This window comes from Eriocheir sinensis, chromosome 35 (genome assembly GCF_024679095.1).
Source record: "Eriocheir sinensis breed Jianghai 21 chromosome 35, ASM2467909v1, whole genome shotgun sequence".
Taxonomy (NCBI): domain Eukaryota; kingdom Metazoa; phylum Arthropoda; class Malacostraca; order Decapoda; family Varunidae; genus Eriocheir; species Eriocheir sinensis.
In genome coordinates, this window is record NC_066543.1 from 17621021 (window position 1) to 17635920 (window position 14900).

At 45.3% G+C, this 14900-nt stretch overlaps 2 protein-coding genes across 4 annotated transcripts; one reads left to right on the forward strand and one right to left on the reverse strand.

The window, feature by feature from the left end:
- Positions 1 to 14: 14 nt before the first annotated feature.
- On the forward strand, positions 15 to 6690 carry LOC127007522 (integrator complex subunit 5-like). 3 transcript variants are annotated; one of them, XM_050878658.1, is made up of 4 exons: positions 15 to 192; positions 2459 to 2609; positions 3044 to 3354; positions 4026 to 6690. In XM_050878658.1, the coding sequence occupies exons 3-4, from the start codon at positions 3073 to 3075 to the stop codon at positions 6618 to 6620; spliced, it is 2877 nt and encodes a 958-aa protein (XP_050734615.1). In that variant the 5' UTR covers positions 15 to 192; positions 2459 to 2609; positions 3044 to 3072; the 3' UTR covers positions 6621 to 6690. The 3 variants fall into 3 exon arrangements, with proteins under 3 accessions (XP_050734615.1, XP_050734614.1, XP_050734616.1); XM_050878657.1 differs by lacking the exon at positions 2459 to 2609; XM_050878659.1 differs by lacking the exons at positions 15 to 192; positions 2459 to 2609 and adding an exon at positions 243 to 450.
- A 656-nt stretch (positions 6691 to 7346) lies between these two features.
- Positions 7347 to 13958, reverse strand: LOC127007523 (heme-binding protein 2-like). Its single transcript, XM_050878660.1, has 7 exons — positions 13876 to 13958; positions 12995 to 13078; positions 11822 to 11887; positions 10732 to 10864; positions 10163 to 10337; positions 9438 to 9551; positions 7347 to 7626 (listed from the first exon to the last, which is right to left on the reverse strand). The coding sequence occupies exons 1-7, from the start codon at positions 13879 to 13881 to the stop codon at positions 7560 to 7562; spliced, it is 645 nt and encodes a 214-aa protein (XP_050734617.1). The 5' UTR covers positions 13882 to 13958; the 3' UTR covers positions 7347 to 7559.
- Positions 13959 to 14900: the final 942 nt, after the last annotated feature.

Below are 14900 nucleotides of genomic sequence, written 5' to 3' on the forward strand. Positions count from 1 at the left end.
ATTCTTTCTAAAATCCTTCCTATTCGTTTGTTATAAAGCATTCTCTTGATTAAAAGTGTTCCCCTGATGTTTTTGCCGTGTATTGGAGCCGAAACAGTACAAGCAAACGATAGCAATGAGTGAAGAAAAAAAATACATCTCTTTGCGAGCTATTTTGCGGTTGCGAGTTGATTCCTACAACAACTGCAGGAGGTCAGAGCATAACATTACCTATTTTTACCTATTTCCAGTTGACCTATTAGTCTAAAACTCCTCCTAATGATCGAGAGAAATTAGATCTTGCAGGCTTTATGTCTTTTATGTATCAGTCTCTCCCACATCCCGAATATTGACGTGATAATCCCATGCAGCGCCATCCTCCACTGGGCATCATTGGGCGGGCCAGGCAAAGATTTTCACATTCATTTTGATCTCTGCACTCTTCCCTGTCAATTTTCAGGAGTTTTGATGGTTGGAATAGTAGAATAGATAGTAGCAGACTAGATATATGGTAACAGAAGAACAATTGGTTAAGTAGGGATCGAGATAGCATCGTTAATAATACTAATACCCAGGTCTGCCGTATCACCCTCCCCCGATCCTACTCTTTCACTTTCCCCAGTCCCTATTTCCTTTTCTTCCCCTTGTTCATCACCTCGTGTTTCACCTCCCTCCTCTACTTCTTCACCCCCTCCCGTTTCTTCTGTATCTTCACTTTCCTCACCTCCCCCTTCACTTCCTCTACCACCACATCATAACCACACTTCCCTCCATTTACTTACAATAAACTTTCGTAGCATAAAAAATAAAATAGCCCAATTACACCACTTAATTACTATACACGATCCTTACATAATAGTAGGGACAGAGACTTGGTTGACCCCAGACATTGACAGTAGTGAGATTTTCCCTCCCCCCTTTAGCGTGACTATTCCGTAAAGACCGCCCGGCAGACCTCGGCAATGATGGCGGTGTTATCATCGCCACCAAGCCGGGTCTTTGTGTTAAGCATAGGCCTGACCTTGACACAGACTGTGAAATTACCTGGGTCCAGTTACAAACCTTCAACTGTAAATCTCTTCTTATTGCTGCTTTTTACAGACTGCCTTCTATTAATACAGACTATTTACACAACCTTCAAATTTCTCTTTCACGCATACCCCTTCTTTTCCTCCTGTACATTAACGATCTTCCACTGTCAACGCCTAACTCTTCCACTAGACTATTTGCCGACGATAGTTTACTGCCTAGAGCAGTAAAGACTAGTGACGACTGCAGACATTTGTATATCCTAACAGACGGTAAACTGTTAGGATATACAAATCCAACATAAAGTTAAAGTGTTGGGAAAGGAGCCAGCGTCGTTAAACTTGTAAACCTTGATATCATTTCTGACACAGGTGCAAACACCATGCTTAGGAAAAAAGGAATCATAATCATTACGAAATAGAGAATAGCCATCAATATTAACAACTGAATCCTTTATAACTGGTTGCAGCCATGTCTCTGTGACTGAAAATATGGCTATATTCTCCTCATGACAAAACTTATTTACATAAAAAACTTTATTGGATAAGCTATTTAAATTGGAAAGTGCAACATTAAAAACTTTAGAACAAAGGATGTGATTATTGGATAACGCTGGTGGAGCTAGTTTTTTGCAGTAAGACCAGCAGTGTGGCCGTTACTTGCTGATGTTAGTTTTACTCTATGGGCTCCTTCCGAGGACATAAGTCCATCAATAGCTCCACCACCGTCACTACTGGCATCCTTGGGCAGCATATTTGGGGGCTGAGCACCACTGTTAGAGTCCTGCCTTCGAGAGGACAGACGTTCTTTAAGAACTGCCCATTGTTTGACTGTCATGTCTCTAGTGATGTACACTATCAAAATTAGTTTTTAAGTCTCTTCGCCGCATCTAGCAAGTCACGTCTAGCAGCAGTATCCTTGATCTTAGCACGACATAGGCCAGACTTAATGGGCGCAATTTCCTCCAAAACGATAGATTTCCCAACACCAAAAAGAAAAGACACCACATCCCCAAACTTCTGAGAGAGGGATTCAACATCTGAGCCCAAACCACGGATGATCACAGAGTCCGCTCTTTTCTCTGATTTCCACTGCCTCCTCATGCAAGATATTCCTAATTTCTGTGGGGCTAGGCATTGAAACTGAACCGGGAGCTGGAGTGACTGGCCCTGAACCTGATCTAAGTACTCTGATCTCATCAGACAGCTTGGCAACTGCACTACTTACTTTAACTGTTTCAAAGAGTTGAGCTAAATCATTGCTACTAGGTTGTTTTTGACTATGTCCTAGTCGACAGGAGGTACAGACATAACATACACCTTTGGCGGAAAATTCTACAACATTCTTGAAGGCTTTGAGTGGAAGGCCTGAACACTTTTGAGCACCATGAGTCCAGGTCAGGCAATGCTCACACTCGAGAGAGTCCTCATCACCAATGTTTACACCACAGGTTTCCCCAGGTACCCATTTACCAACCATCCCAATAGGAAGGATGAACAACTGGGTGGGCTGCATGCTGACTACCCTGGCTGGGATTCACACCCAGGCCCACAGATTCATAGTCAGGAATGCTAAACACTGTACCACAGAGACTAAGTTAGGTTGGTTTAAATTAGTATTCAATTATGCATGCTAAATAATGGCTATGCATTTATTTGCCTTGTTGAACTTGTCAGGTAGGCTCAGAGAACCATAACCTGTCATCTATTATATATCACTTCTACGCCCTTTTCAACATTAATCTTATCTATTTCTAGGGTTTCAGAAGTGTCTCAGCAGTAACATTGTTGAGCTTGTCATGTAAACACTCAGAGAAATATAACCTGTCATTTGTTACATTAGCAGTGCATAGTAGGCTTTTTGTTTTATATGTTTTGCCCTTGAGCTGCTTCCTCTGCTGTAAAAAAAAAAAAATAATAATGGTACTTCTATGTTCTTTTCAACATTAGTCTGATATGTTTTTGCCTGTAGGAAATAGCCTTGTTCAACAGATCTTGTACCTATGTAAGAGTAATAATCTTGTGTGATACTGCAGGTGTGTAGAGGTTGTGGTGCCTAAGTAAGATGGTGGTGACGGACACGATGGAGCCAGGGCACGGGGCAAACATGGAGGGCGGCGGCAGCAGCGGCCGGGGCATCTCCACCACAACTCTCCTTTCTGAGCTGGACCGCTTCCTGGGTCTGGCCATGGCCAATGGGGACAAAAGAAGTCATGGGGGGAGGAGAGATGCCTCCAGTGAGAGAGATGAACAGACCACAGCAGAAACAGCGCTCTTCCTTCTGCGTAACTTACCTCCGGCCCGGCCTGCGGCGCTGGCCTTCCTGGCCCACACACTCTCCAGTCAGGTGAGTCAGCAAAAGTTTCTGCTCAACTTTCAGTAATTGAGAAATTGATCAAACCTAAGAATCAGATATGTATTCACAGACATGACTAGGATGACCTTCACTTTTTATGGGTAATACAAAACTCATAAGGAAATGTGGGCATAGCCATCCTTGACTTACGTCTTTTCATCTTCTATACACCTACCTGTATCTATCCACAAGAATAACCCTGATGAGGATAAGTAGCTTTTGAGAACAAATAATTGATCTCTAGTTAATGTAAGAAGGTAGTAATGGCTGGAGATTGCATCTGACAGGGCTGATATCATTCAGGTCCTCATTCTGGTCAGAGTAATCTGTTTCACAAACTGCTCATACTCTCTCAAGAGGAAGTGTAGCCTCCTACACTCTAGAGTACCAGATAGTCATGTCTGGACATGCATGTAATGACCAAGGGTCGGTGTGTGGGGCACACAGCCACACTCTCCTCTGCACAAAGTTTAGCTGTATGCATGTCCTTCAGGGAGGACACTTACTTCCACTGAAACATGAATAATTGCAGCTGTTTTACTTGACAATTGATTAGCTGTGGTAAGTACACAGCTTACAGATTAATATATGAGTGCAATCACCAGCTTAGTATAAGGAAATGTATCTTCTTAAGGATAAAAACACAACTTCCTTGGCCTCAGGTGTCATCGCACATTCGAGGATATAGCGGGGGAGAAGGCTCACGGAAAAATGAAAATCAAGATGAAGGCCTCTCAGGACAGCTTGAGAGTCTGCTGGGTGACCTGCTGGAGTCTGCCCCAGGGGTGTGGGGTCCTCTTGTGAGTCAGTGGGCTGTTGAGCAGCTAGGCCGGTGGTCGGTGGAGTGGGCCAACACTGTGGTGGGGCGTGGTGATGCAACACTGGAGGAGGTGGTCGCCGGCTGGTTGTCTTGTAGTCCTGCACGCACTCTGGCCGCCCTGACGGTGGAGTGTGTGGCCCATGACCCAGACACAGCGGTGGCAGCCCTGCTGGATGCCAGTGCTGCTAGTGGGCCTGCTTTGGACTGGCTGGTGGCCCATGTCGGCTGTTCCTTTCCTGCCACAGTCATCAGTCGGGTGTTGTCTCTCGGGCTGCGCAGCTTTGCGTCCTGCCATGGCCGCCCTCCTGAGCACCAACTGGCTAGTGTAAACAAGATTCTAAACCACCTGGCAGACCGCCACCTGGCAGACATTCGCCGCAGCCTCCACACCATCCTGCTGCGCACCTTTGATGGAGCAACAGATGCTGAGGCTCAGGCATCAGTGCCTTTTCTGCTTTGCTTAGCCGTGACCAGCAGGTCCCGCGCCGTGCTGGCTGCCCTCACGTCGGGCCTCGACACCCTCCTCATGCCCAGTGAACGCCTGGTTGCCCTTGCCAGCCAGGTCAGCTGGTGGGTGCCAAGGTACTTCATCTCTCATTGCCAGCTTCAGGAAATGGTTGTTCATTTAGTGCTGGACACTGGTGGCTCTGCAGCACCCTCCATCTTGCACCTCCTGCTGCAAGCTCTTGCACCTGCCTCAAAGCTGCCCAGTTCAGTGGCTGGTGCTGTTAACAACATTCTGCAAGGAGTAGTGAGTGAAATATGTATGGTCACCTACATGAGAAGGAACACTAATCCAGGCCGCATCCACATCCCCTTCCTGGTTGGTCTGCGTGGCGGTGGGCTGGACGGCAGCGATGTAGGCATGGCAGTGGGCGGGAGGGCTGTGTCCCCTGTGGCTGGTCTAGTAGAGCAAACAATCTCAACACCTGGGAACCAGACCTTGATAAACCACTTAAAACAACTAATAACTCTTGTTGTTGTGCAGCAAGGCCCAGCCACGGCTAACACGACCCTCGGACACTTGTTACGCTGCACCACCAAAGACGGTGCCAGCGGTCACCAGGAGATCCTGTCTGCCGTAATCACCGCCCTCATGGTCCATCAAACAGCTCGACATTCACACACCTCACCGCTGTCCACAGCACTGGCCGGAACACTGCAGCCACAGATGGCAACCTTCACTGTTCTCAACTCACTGAACAGCCTGGAAACCCTTCTCTGCCAAAACCACAAAGACAGACTCCACATTCATGCGTCTCTTACAGATGCTTTGTTGACTAACATTCCACTTTTATCTGAGCTCATCAATGACCCTGTATTAGGCACTGCTGCCATGAAGGTACTTTGTCAGCTGCCTCTAAAGAAGCCAATAGCTGTTGGCCATGTGTTGTCTCTCAGCCATGCTGTTATATTTTACTTTTACAGCAGCCTACACCACACAAGCTCGATCAAAAAGGTGTCTGGTGTTGGCAGGTGCCAGCGTGTGTTGAGTCAGCTGTCTTGCTCATCCCTTGGCCTGAACCAGATTATTAGACTTCTTGTGGAGAGTGTGTTTCAGCCTGAGTGTGCTCACCTCTTCGGAGATGTGAAAAAGCCAGACTTTTCATCTAAGGACACTAAGGGGGAACTGTTGATCCAGGCTAACAGACAGTTCAATTCTTGGGTGAAGGTTCCTCAGTCTCACACAAGCATCTTCCACATGGGAACAATAGGTAGCGGACATTTTTCAAAGCACAACCAATCCTCCACACCCTCACCAGACACAGTCAAGTTCCATACACAGCTGCTGCTCAACACTCTCAGCGTGTGCTGTGCAGCACAACCCAATGGTGAGGGGGCTTCCACTGTTGCCCTCCTGCTTGTAGAATTGATATCCCCAGATATTATGTTCAATGGCTTTCCTTGGCCAGAAGAATACATCAAATTCACCTTTGAGAGGGATCTTGCCATCAAGAAGACCTTTGATGACTACCCCGTGGCATGGTACTTGCTAGAGTTTGTGGCCACACACCGCGCTGCTCTGAGCTACTGTTCGGTGCTGGTGCGGGCACTCACCGCTGCCCTCACTGCCTTCTGGAACACCTGCCCCCTGGCCACCACCAAGCAGGCTCCAGAGGCTCTCACTGCCACACACCGTCTCTTGGAAGTGATGGTGACGGCTCAGTTTCTGCCCGGCCCCCTGCACATGCTGCCCCAGATTGTTGCTGTCCTGGCCCCCTTTGAGCTGGTTTGTATCCTCCAGGACGTGTGGATGTTCATGAGGGACCACACGCCCTCCCCAGACCGGTGGCAGGAGTTGCCCTCAGGGTACTACCAGCGTGCCCCAGACCCCCCCATGGCGCGGCACTACACCGAGCGCATCCAACACATCATTCGCTCTAATGTGGATCGGGTTGGCCACCTCATGTCCTACATGGTCAGCTCTGAGTCATGAGTAAACATTTTTTCATTTGTCAGTACTGTAGCTTATTAAGAATAATTGTTTTAGTAAATTTATACATGTTGGTAGTTTATTTTTTCAACATCCTCAAGGAGCTTCGGGATTCACCATCGTCATCATCATCATCAACCATTACTAGTCCATTGCAGGACAAAGGTCTTTCCCAAGATTCTCTCTGTCTCTCTGATGTTAGTGCACTCCGTCCTGCTCTGGCAAAGGTTCTTATGTCATCTCTACCTGGTCCTCTGTCTACTATGACTTACAATTTCTTGGTCACGTCTGTAACTTTAGTTCTCCATCTATTATCAGTTATACACTGCTAACCATTCTCTTGTTGCTACCAACATTTATTTTGTTGAGGACCTTTTCATTTTGTATAATGTCTTCCCGGTTTTTGAGGATGCAGTCGGTCTCGTTTGTCGCCCCTGAGGGAGATTCCCACGTCCATATTTGTGGCTCCTTTTTGTCAAAAAATATACTCAAATTTTTAAGGGATTATTTTCAGCAACATCTATAAGGGTTTGTCCGCCTCCTTTTGTGATTATGCCGTGAGTCTTCATCATGGTTTCTCCAGCAACTTTTTTTCCCTACGTCAGCAGTGAAAGTCCCTAAGGTCAAAGTCAATTGAGAGGGTCATCTGTTCATAGTGCATTGAATATATAAAACTTGTCAGTAGCTTCATCACAATAACCAAATGTTGGGGTGCTCACTGGAACGATCTTAAATTTGTATCTCATTTATTGAAAGTAACCAATGCCACAATTATTTTTATTCATGAAACTTGTACGTCGAAATACATGATGCTCAATTATTCATTTTTTGTGGATGAATCATTCAGAATTTTCCTTTGAGTCAAGAAAATGGGGAACTGAAGGTTGTGCAGACAAGAGGTCAGGATCGCAGGGTAGGGGTCGGGGTTCAGTGCTCCACAAGTCACTCCTTCATCTCGTACCAGACCTCCGTGACGCGCTCCTTCATCCCAGGTGGTTTGTACATGGCTCTGAGGAGGAAGTGGACTGTCAGGGGGGGTGCTGTTAGAGCAGTGACTGACTTCTAAACCATTTTTTTGTTGTTTGTTTGTTTTTTCAGTAAAGGAAGCAGCTTAAAAGCAAAAAAAATAATAATGAGAAAAAAAGCCCACTTAACACTGCCCCTATAAAAAAGAGTTCGGAAGAGTGGTCGCATGAGAGGTCAATTTTAGGAGGAGAGGTGTCTCGATACTCTCCTCTTGAAAGAGGAAGATTGTTCCAGAGTTTACCAGTGCAAGGGATGAAAGCATGAAGATTCTTGTTAACTTTTACATAAGGGATTTAGACAGTACATATAGGGATGAGCTAGAGTAGAAAGTCGAGTGCAGCGGGGCCACAGGAGAGGGGGAGGCATGCAGTTAGCAAGTTCAGAAGAGCAGTCAGTATAAAAATATCGATAGAAAATATAAAGAGAGGCAACAGGTGGGGAGGGGGGCAGCGACCATCAGCTATCTTGTTTTTAATCCTTTTAGCCGGACGAGAAGCAAGTCTCCATAATACCACATCGGACTGGCAACCCATTGGTGGCCTCTAATACTTTTATCAAAAGTTTTAGAGGCAGGAGCAATGGCTAGAGTGTGACAGAAGAGAAAGGAGTGCATGAGACTGGTGTCTATTAATGTGAATGGATTAGGTGATGAGGAAAAGAGGAAAGTGATGATTGAAAATTTTGTGAATGGTTGAGTGGATGTGTTGGGAGTGAGTGAAACACATATTAGAGGAACTGGTATGTGATGGTAGAGAGAGTACATGGGAGGGTGTGCCTGGGGGGGTTGTATGGATGGGGATGGATGAGAAGTATAGAGGCAGGAGTAAGGAAGGATATGCCATTGTGATGTCTGAAAGAGTGTGGAATGGTGTGACTGATTATGGTTGGAAGGGATCAAGAACTGTGTGGGTGAAAGGAAAAGTAGGTTTAGTAAAGTATGCATGGGTGTGTATTTATGCACCAGTAAAGGTGAAAAGTTAAAAAGGACTGAGAGAAAGGGAAGTTTTTGGGGAGGAAGTGAATACATGTTTGAAGAGTTTTGAGAAAGAAAGGAAACTTATTATGATGGGAGATATGAATGCTAAAGTGGGTGATGAATGTGTGATGGATGTGGTGGGAAAATGGGGGAGACCTGGGAAGAATGAAAATGGAGAGTGGCTGGTGGACGTCTGTGCTGAGAGGGGGCTGTTCCTAGCAAACACCTTCTTTCAGCACAAGAATATCCACCGATACACATGGAGGAGGGGAGAAGATAATGAGCAAAAAGGATTGATTGATTATGTGGCCGTAGATGGAAGACTTAGAAAGGATATTTGTGATGCGAAGGTAGTAAGAATAATGTTCGATGACTGACCATCTTGCAGTGCTGACAAAATTAAGGCTGAAGGAAAAGTGGGTGTTTGAAAAGAAAGGTGAAGTAAAAAAGGAAATATTGAAGATAGAAAAGTTACAGGAAAAGGAATAAAAGATGAGTATAAACGTGAAATGGCAGAGGCCTTAAGTGAGAAATGGGAAAGTGTAAAAGATAGTACAGATATTGAAAAAGGTTTTGGAACATTGAAAGAAATAATGTTAACTACAACAAAAAAAGTGTTAGGGATGAAAAAAGAAAAGGAAATCCATGGTGGACAGAAGAGATAAGGAGGATAGTAAAAGAGAAAAGGGAACTTTTTAAGAAAACTCAAGAAAGAAATGTGGCTGAGCAAGTAAAAAGGGAAAGGAAAAAGAAATATAGAGAATGCAAAATGAAATTAAAACAAACAAATGCCGTTCCATATTGGTTCAAAACCTTACCCATAATAGTTGTCAAAGTTGATATTCTTGACCCCATCATCAGTCAGCGCCTTCTGTAGTGCAAGCTTCCCTGCCTCCCACTCTTCCATGGATTTCTCTACAGCTACAAAAGCCCTGAGGTGGGGAAGTAATGCAGTATAAGGCAGTGCTTGTGTAAGATAGGGAAGTAAAGCAACACGTAAGGCACCTGGGAAGTTGAGATAAAGTCAACAGTGCTACTCCTATCTTGGATCCCTAAGTCAGCTCAGTGTTCCAGACAGGGTTCTAACTCATCAGGGGTAAGAACTAAGAGGAACTGAATGTAACAACACTGCAGTTTTCTAACACATCTGCTAAGTAGCTATGGATTAATTTTTGTTTCAAATACCTAAAGCTTTTGTATAATATCAAAAGGTTGGGTTAGGATATATAACCAAGAGAAAAAATCAACTGTTATAATATACAGGAGAACAAAAAATTGGATACGTTTGCAACTATTTTGTGTGAAATCATCAAAATACTTAAGGCACAGTAGCCTATGTACTATTGATGTATAATATCAACTTCAGTATGTTTCTATTGATGTATGATCCAGAGAAACAACATATAATGCCCAAAACGCATGTTGCTTATGCATTTTAAGAGCAGAAAAGTGTTTAATTGGCTTGAAATATCTAATCTCAAGAAAATGAGTTGAGAAGGAGCCAACACAGTAGTGAACACCTTCCTGGACTGCCTTCACTAACCTGGCGGCAACCTTCATCTTGCCTTTCCTGATGACGGTGACGCCCTCCACGGTGGGCTCGGGCGGGTTGGCCTGGTGCTCGCTGGGGACGTAGAAGCACATCTGCATCCTCAGACCGCCTTCTTGGGACTTCTCCTTGTAGGTGGTGACGGGGCCGGCCATCTTCAGATCAACACCTGCGTGACCATATTGCTAATTAGCTGTACCGCCTGTTTTTTTTTTTTTTTTTTTTTTTTTTTTTTTTTTTTTTACAGTTAAAAGGAGACAACTACAATCGAACTATAATTGTAACTACTATTGTGGCCGTTTATAAATCACACCACACAACCAACATCCAGAAATCAGCAAAACTTATGTTAACACCACACGCTCAAGGGCCAATGCGACGGAGATGAGCACCGAGGCCACGCACAGCTGTAGCGTATGCCCCCACCCCACCTCAACATTCTCCCTAAACTCAAGCCTCTAGTTCTGTTTTGTCGGAGCAGCGTTTAGCGGGCCTTTTTGTAGCTGTTTTTGTTTTTCCCTTGAGTTGCCTCCCTTGCTGTAAAAAAAATATGCAGGTCTTACCGAGGGAATTTTCACCCTGAAGATATTGAGCGAGTGCGACAAACATCTTCATTAGTTTCTCCTTCATTTGGGTGGACCCCTCCTGCTCAGTACACGCCCACGCCGCAGCCTCGTACTCCCGCACCTCGTAATCCTGTAGAGGGGAAGGGGGAGTGAGAGGAGGAAGGTGTACAACAATCGTCAAGAAAAATATCGAACACCCACGAGTCTTTGGAACAGAATATAAGAGAAATCTATTGACATGGTGTTGTGTTGGTTAAGTTGGTACCAATGGAAAGACTAGCCATTGCCACAACACCATGCCGATATATATTTCGCTCAAGTTCTATTTCAAAGACCCATGGGTGTTCGATACATCTTTTGACGACTGTACACATCAGGGCTTTCGCTTCTAACAACAAAGGCCTCAAAGGAGACCAGTCAGGTTTTCATGAGTGTTTTTTTACGTCCATGGTGCAGAAGCTTGGTCAGACTATCACTAGACTCATAAAACTACCCATGGAAATACAACACAACTCCTACGAAAGTCCTATCAAGTGTGCGTGTGTAGCTAAGCTCAGAAATGTTTGAGAATATGTGCCCAGGGGGTGGAAATTACAGCTATAGTGCAGAAGCCTTGCCAGACTATTACTTGGCTCATAAAATTAGCCATGGAAATACTAACACAACCTCTACGAAACCCTTGTGAAATGTGCATGTGTGAATTCCCTAATTAAGGTTCAAGGATATGGTGCAGCAGCCTTGTCAAACTATTACTAGGCTCATAAAACTACCCATGGAAATACGAACACAACCTCTACGAAATCCTTATCAAGTGTGCGTGTGTAAGTCCTGAAAGGTTTGAGAGTATGGGGCCAGGGGTGTAAATTATAACTATGGGACAGAAGCCTTAATTGTCAAATTGCAGTATCACTAGGCTCATGAAACTACCCATGGAAATACTAACACAACCTCTACGGAAGCCTTATCAAGTGTGCGTGTGCAAGCTCCGAAGTGTTTGAGGATACGGGCCAAGTCATGTAAACTATGGTTAAACTTCAGTCGGGTCTGCTTCCGCGGAAGCCGGCCCGACAAGCCACTCAGTACTCACGACTCCGGCGCTGACCACCTTGTGCGGCGCCATCTCCTTCACCGCGAATTGTTCCTGCCCCTTCTCCTGCCACAGAGAAAAGGGAATTATTACAGGGAACTTTTTGAATGATTATCTCTCTCTCTCTCTCTCTCTCTATATATATATATATATATATATATATATATATATATATATATATATATATATATATATATATATATATATATATATATATATATATATATATATATATATATATATATATATATATAGTCCTCCTATTGTCCTTAAAAACTGTGCTTCCGTGCTGACACCCTGCCTGGTCAAACTCTTTCGTCTCTGCCTATCAACATCAACCTTTCCTTCCTGATGGAAGTACGCCTTCGTACAGCCTGTTCCTAAGAAGGGTGACCGTTCCAATCCCTCAAACTACCGCCCTAATGCTTTACTTTCCTGTCTATCTAAAGCTTTTGAATCAATCCTTAACCGGAACATTCAAAAGCACCTTTCCACTTCTAACCTTCTATCGCCAGTATGGGTTCCGTAATGGGCGTTCTACTGACGATCTTCTTGCTCTCTTAACTGACTCTTGGTCATCCTCTCTTAACCGTTTCGGTAACTTTCTCTGTTGCGCTAGACATATCGAAAGCCTTCGATAGAATCTGGCACAAGTCTTTGCTTTCTAAACTGCCCTCTTTCGGAAGCTCATCCCTATACTGTCCAAACCCCTTATACAAGAGTTAACCAGCATCTTCACTCTTTCAACCCTCACGCTGGTAAACTCTGGAACGAACTTCCCTCATCTGTATTTCCTCCTGCCTACGACTTGAACTCTTTCAAGAGGAGGGTATCAGGACACCTCTCCTCCCGAAATTGATTTATCTTTTTGGACACTATTCAGGAGCAGTAAGTAGCGAGCTTTTTTTCTTTTTTTTTTTCATTATTGTTTTCTTTTTTTTCACGCCCTTGCACTGTCACCTCTGCTGTAAAAAAAAAAAAAAAAAAGTAAAGGAAGCAGCTCAAGAACAACCTCCTATAGACAAAAGGGACTTATTACAGGAAACTTTTTCTGTTATTTTTTACAGTAAAGGAAACGATCACAAAGACATCAGGGAACGGAGAAAAAAAGTTTAACAAAGAAAGCGGAGAATGAGCTTGAACACCGTCTGAGGAAGACCTATACGTACGTACCGTCATGTCCCTGGGGTAGGCTGTGCAGACTTCGGCCCACGCCACCACCAGCACCGCCGCGGCCAAGACACCAGCACCTCGCATCTGGGGGCGAGGAGAAGAGATTGCCACACTCTGTTTAGCCTGAGGTGAAAATGCATCACTACCCTCCTACCTGAAGCCAGGATTGGTATTCTTAGACGCTTCCGCATCTCACATCAACTATTTCCAAAGGCCGAAAAGGAGGTCAGTCAGGTTCTAATGAGTGTTTTTGTAGCTTCGTGGTACAGAAGAAGGGTCAAACTACCACCAAGGTTATTAAACTACCCCTGGAAATGCCCAAACCTCCTACGAAAGCCTTATCAAATATGTGAGCTTGGGCGCCAAAATGTTTAATAATATGGCCCTTTTTTGTGGAGAGGCCTCTTTCCTGATGTGCTCTCACCTTAGGCAGAATAGAATATAGTGCCATGGTAGAAGATAAAGTCAGATAATAACCTAATTTGGACTTAGGGATCCAGCTTGGTAGGGAGGAGTAGGAGGTAAGGGAGTACCGATGCGAACCCAAGAATGAGAACCCTGCCTGCTCGCTTTTGTCATACTTTGTCACCGTCCGTGTGCGTGTGGAAAGTCTGAGTGAAATAGACAAAGAAAGGAGAGCACCGATGCTAAGTCCAGAAAAGGAACCCTGCCCTCTCTCCCATTCTACATCCTACCTTTCTTTGCCATCCATGTGCAAACAGAACAGGGAGGAAATTAATGAAGGTAACACGGTATGCAAGGAAAGTAAAGGGGACAGTGTGGGTGAAATAAGACAGAGAAAGAAGACCAGAGGCGCCAACCCCCCAAGATACTGCCAACTTTACGAATCTCTGGATCACACCCGTACATTAGTCTTTTACCTTCATTTGCCGTCCGTACGTTTGCAGTGATGGAGTCTGAGGGTTGGATGTGACTGCCTTGCCCTCGTCTGGTATATATATCCCCGAGGCCCCTCCATATTTTCTTTTGTTAGTCGGTCTGTGTGGGGGCTGTGAAAGGGACGGAAGTGGGCGGACCCGTCACGCGTGCAGCCAAGACGGGCGTGGAGGACAAAAGAAGGACATGGTGGGGGGCAAATGTGGATGACGGAGGCGGAAGGACAGGAGAACAGGAGAACGGATAAGGAGCTGGAAAGGCAAAAGAGGGGGGTCACAGGGGGCGGTAGAAGATAGAGAGGCTGTAGATGGACGGTAGAGAGTGGGAAGGACAAGACGCAGGGTGAGGTCGAAAGGACGGGAGAGCGGGGGCTGGAAATAGACGGGGGAGGAAGGGGGGTGGGGTGAAGCAAAGAGGGGCGGAAGAAGGGGGAGAGGTTATGGATGGACGAGGGCGGAAGGACAAGACGCAGGGTGAGGTCGAAAGGATGGTAGGGCGGGAGGCTGGAAAGACGAGAGTGAAGAGGGGCAGAGGGAGGCGGAAGAAGGGCGAGAGATTGTTGATGAATGGGAGAGAGTGGGACAGGGGCGGGAGGACGGAAGAGGGAATATTAGAGGATGAAGCGATGCGGGAGAGAAGTGACCACCTGAGTACCCCCCCCCCCCCCTTTAGTGACGTATAGAGGAGGATCAAGTGCGCCGTGGCTTGAAAGCTCCAAACCTCCGTAATATCATTTAAGACAGGAATGTGTGAATAGGCTTGAATACTAAACGGAGAGAAGGAGGATGTGGATGTTGCATAAAGGGTATGGATGAACAGAGGATGCTATAGGGACTCCAACCATGGCTATCCCCTCAAGAAAAGTGCCCGAAGGTTTGGGGTGTCAGTGTTATAGACAGATAGACAAATATGATCATTAATAAGGCCCGTATTCTTAATCGTGTCATCACCTCAGTATACTCCTATTTGAAAAGCCTCTCGTAGAAGTAGCTCCTGGGGTTTTCATGGA

Excerpts from the sequence above, each read along its gene's own strand:
- LOC127007522 (XM_050878658.1), top strand. The coding sequence starts at position 3,073 with ATGGTGGTGACGGACACGATGGAGCCAGGGCACGGGGCAAACATGGAG. Across the intron at positions 3,355-4,025 it reads CCCACACACTCTCCAGTCAG|GTGTCATCGCACATTCGAGG; the intron begins GTGAGTCAGCAA and ends CCTTGGCCTCAG.
- LOC127007523 (XM_050878660.1), bottom strand. Across the intron at positions 10,865-11,821 it reads AGGTGGTCAGCGCCGGAGTC|GATTACGAGGTGCGGGAGTA; the intron begins GTGAGTACTGAG and ends TCCCCTCTACAG. Across the intron at positions 10,338-10,731 it reads TCAGGGTGAAAATTCCCTCG|GTGTTGATCTGAAGATGGCC; the intron begins GTAAGACCTGCA and ends ATGGTCACGCAG.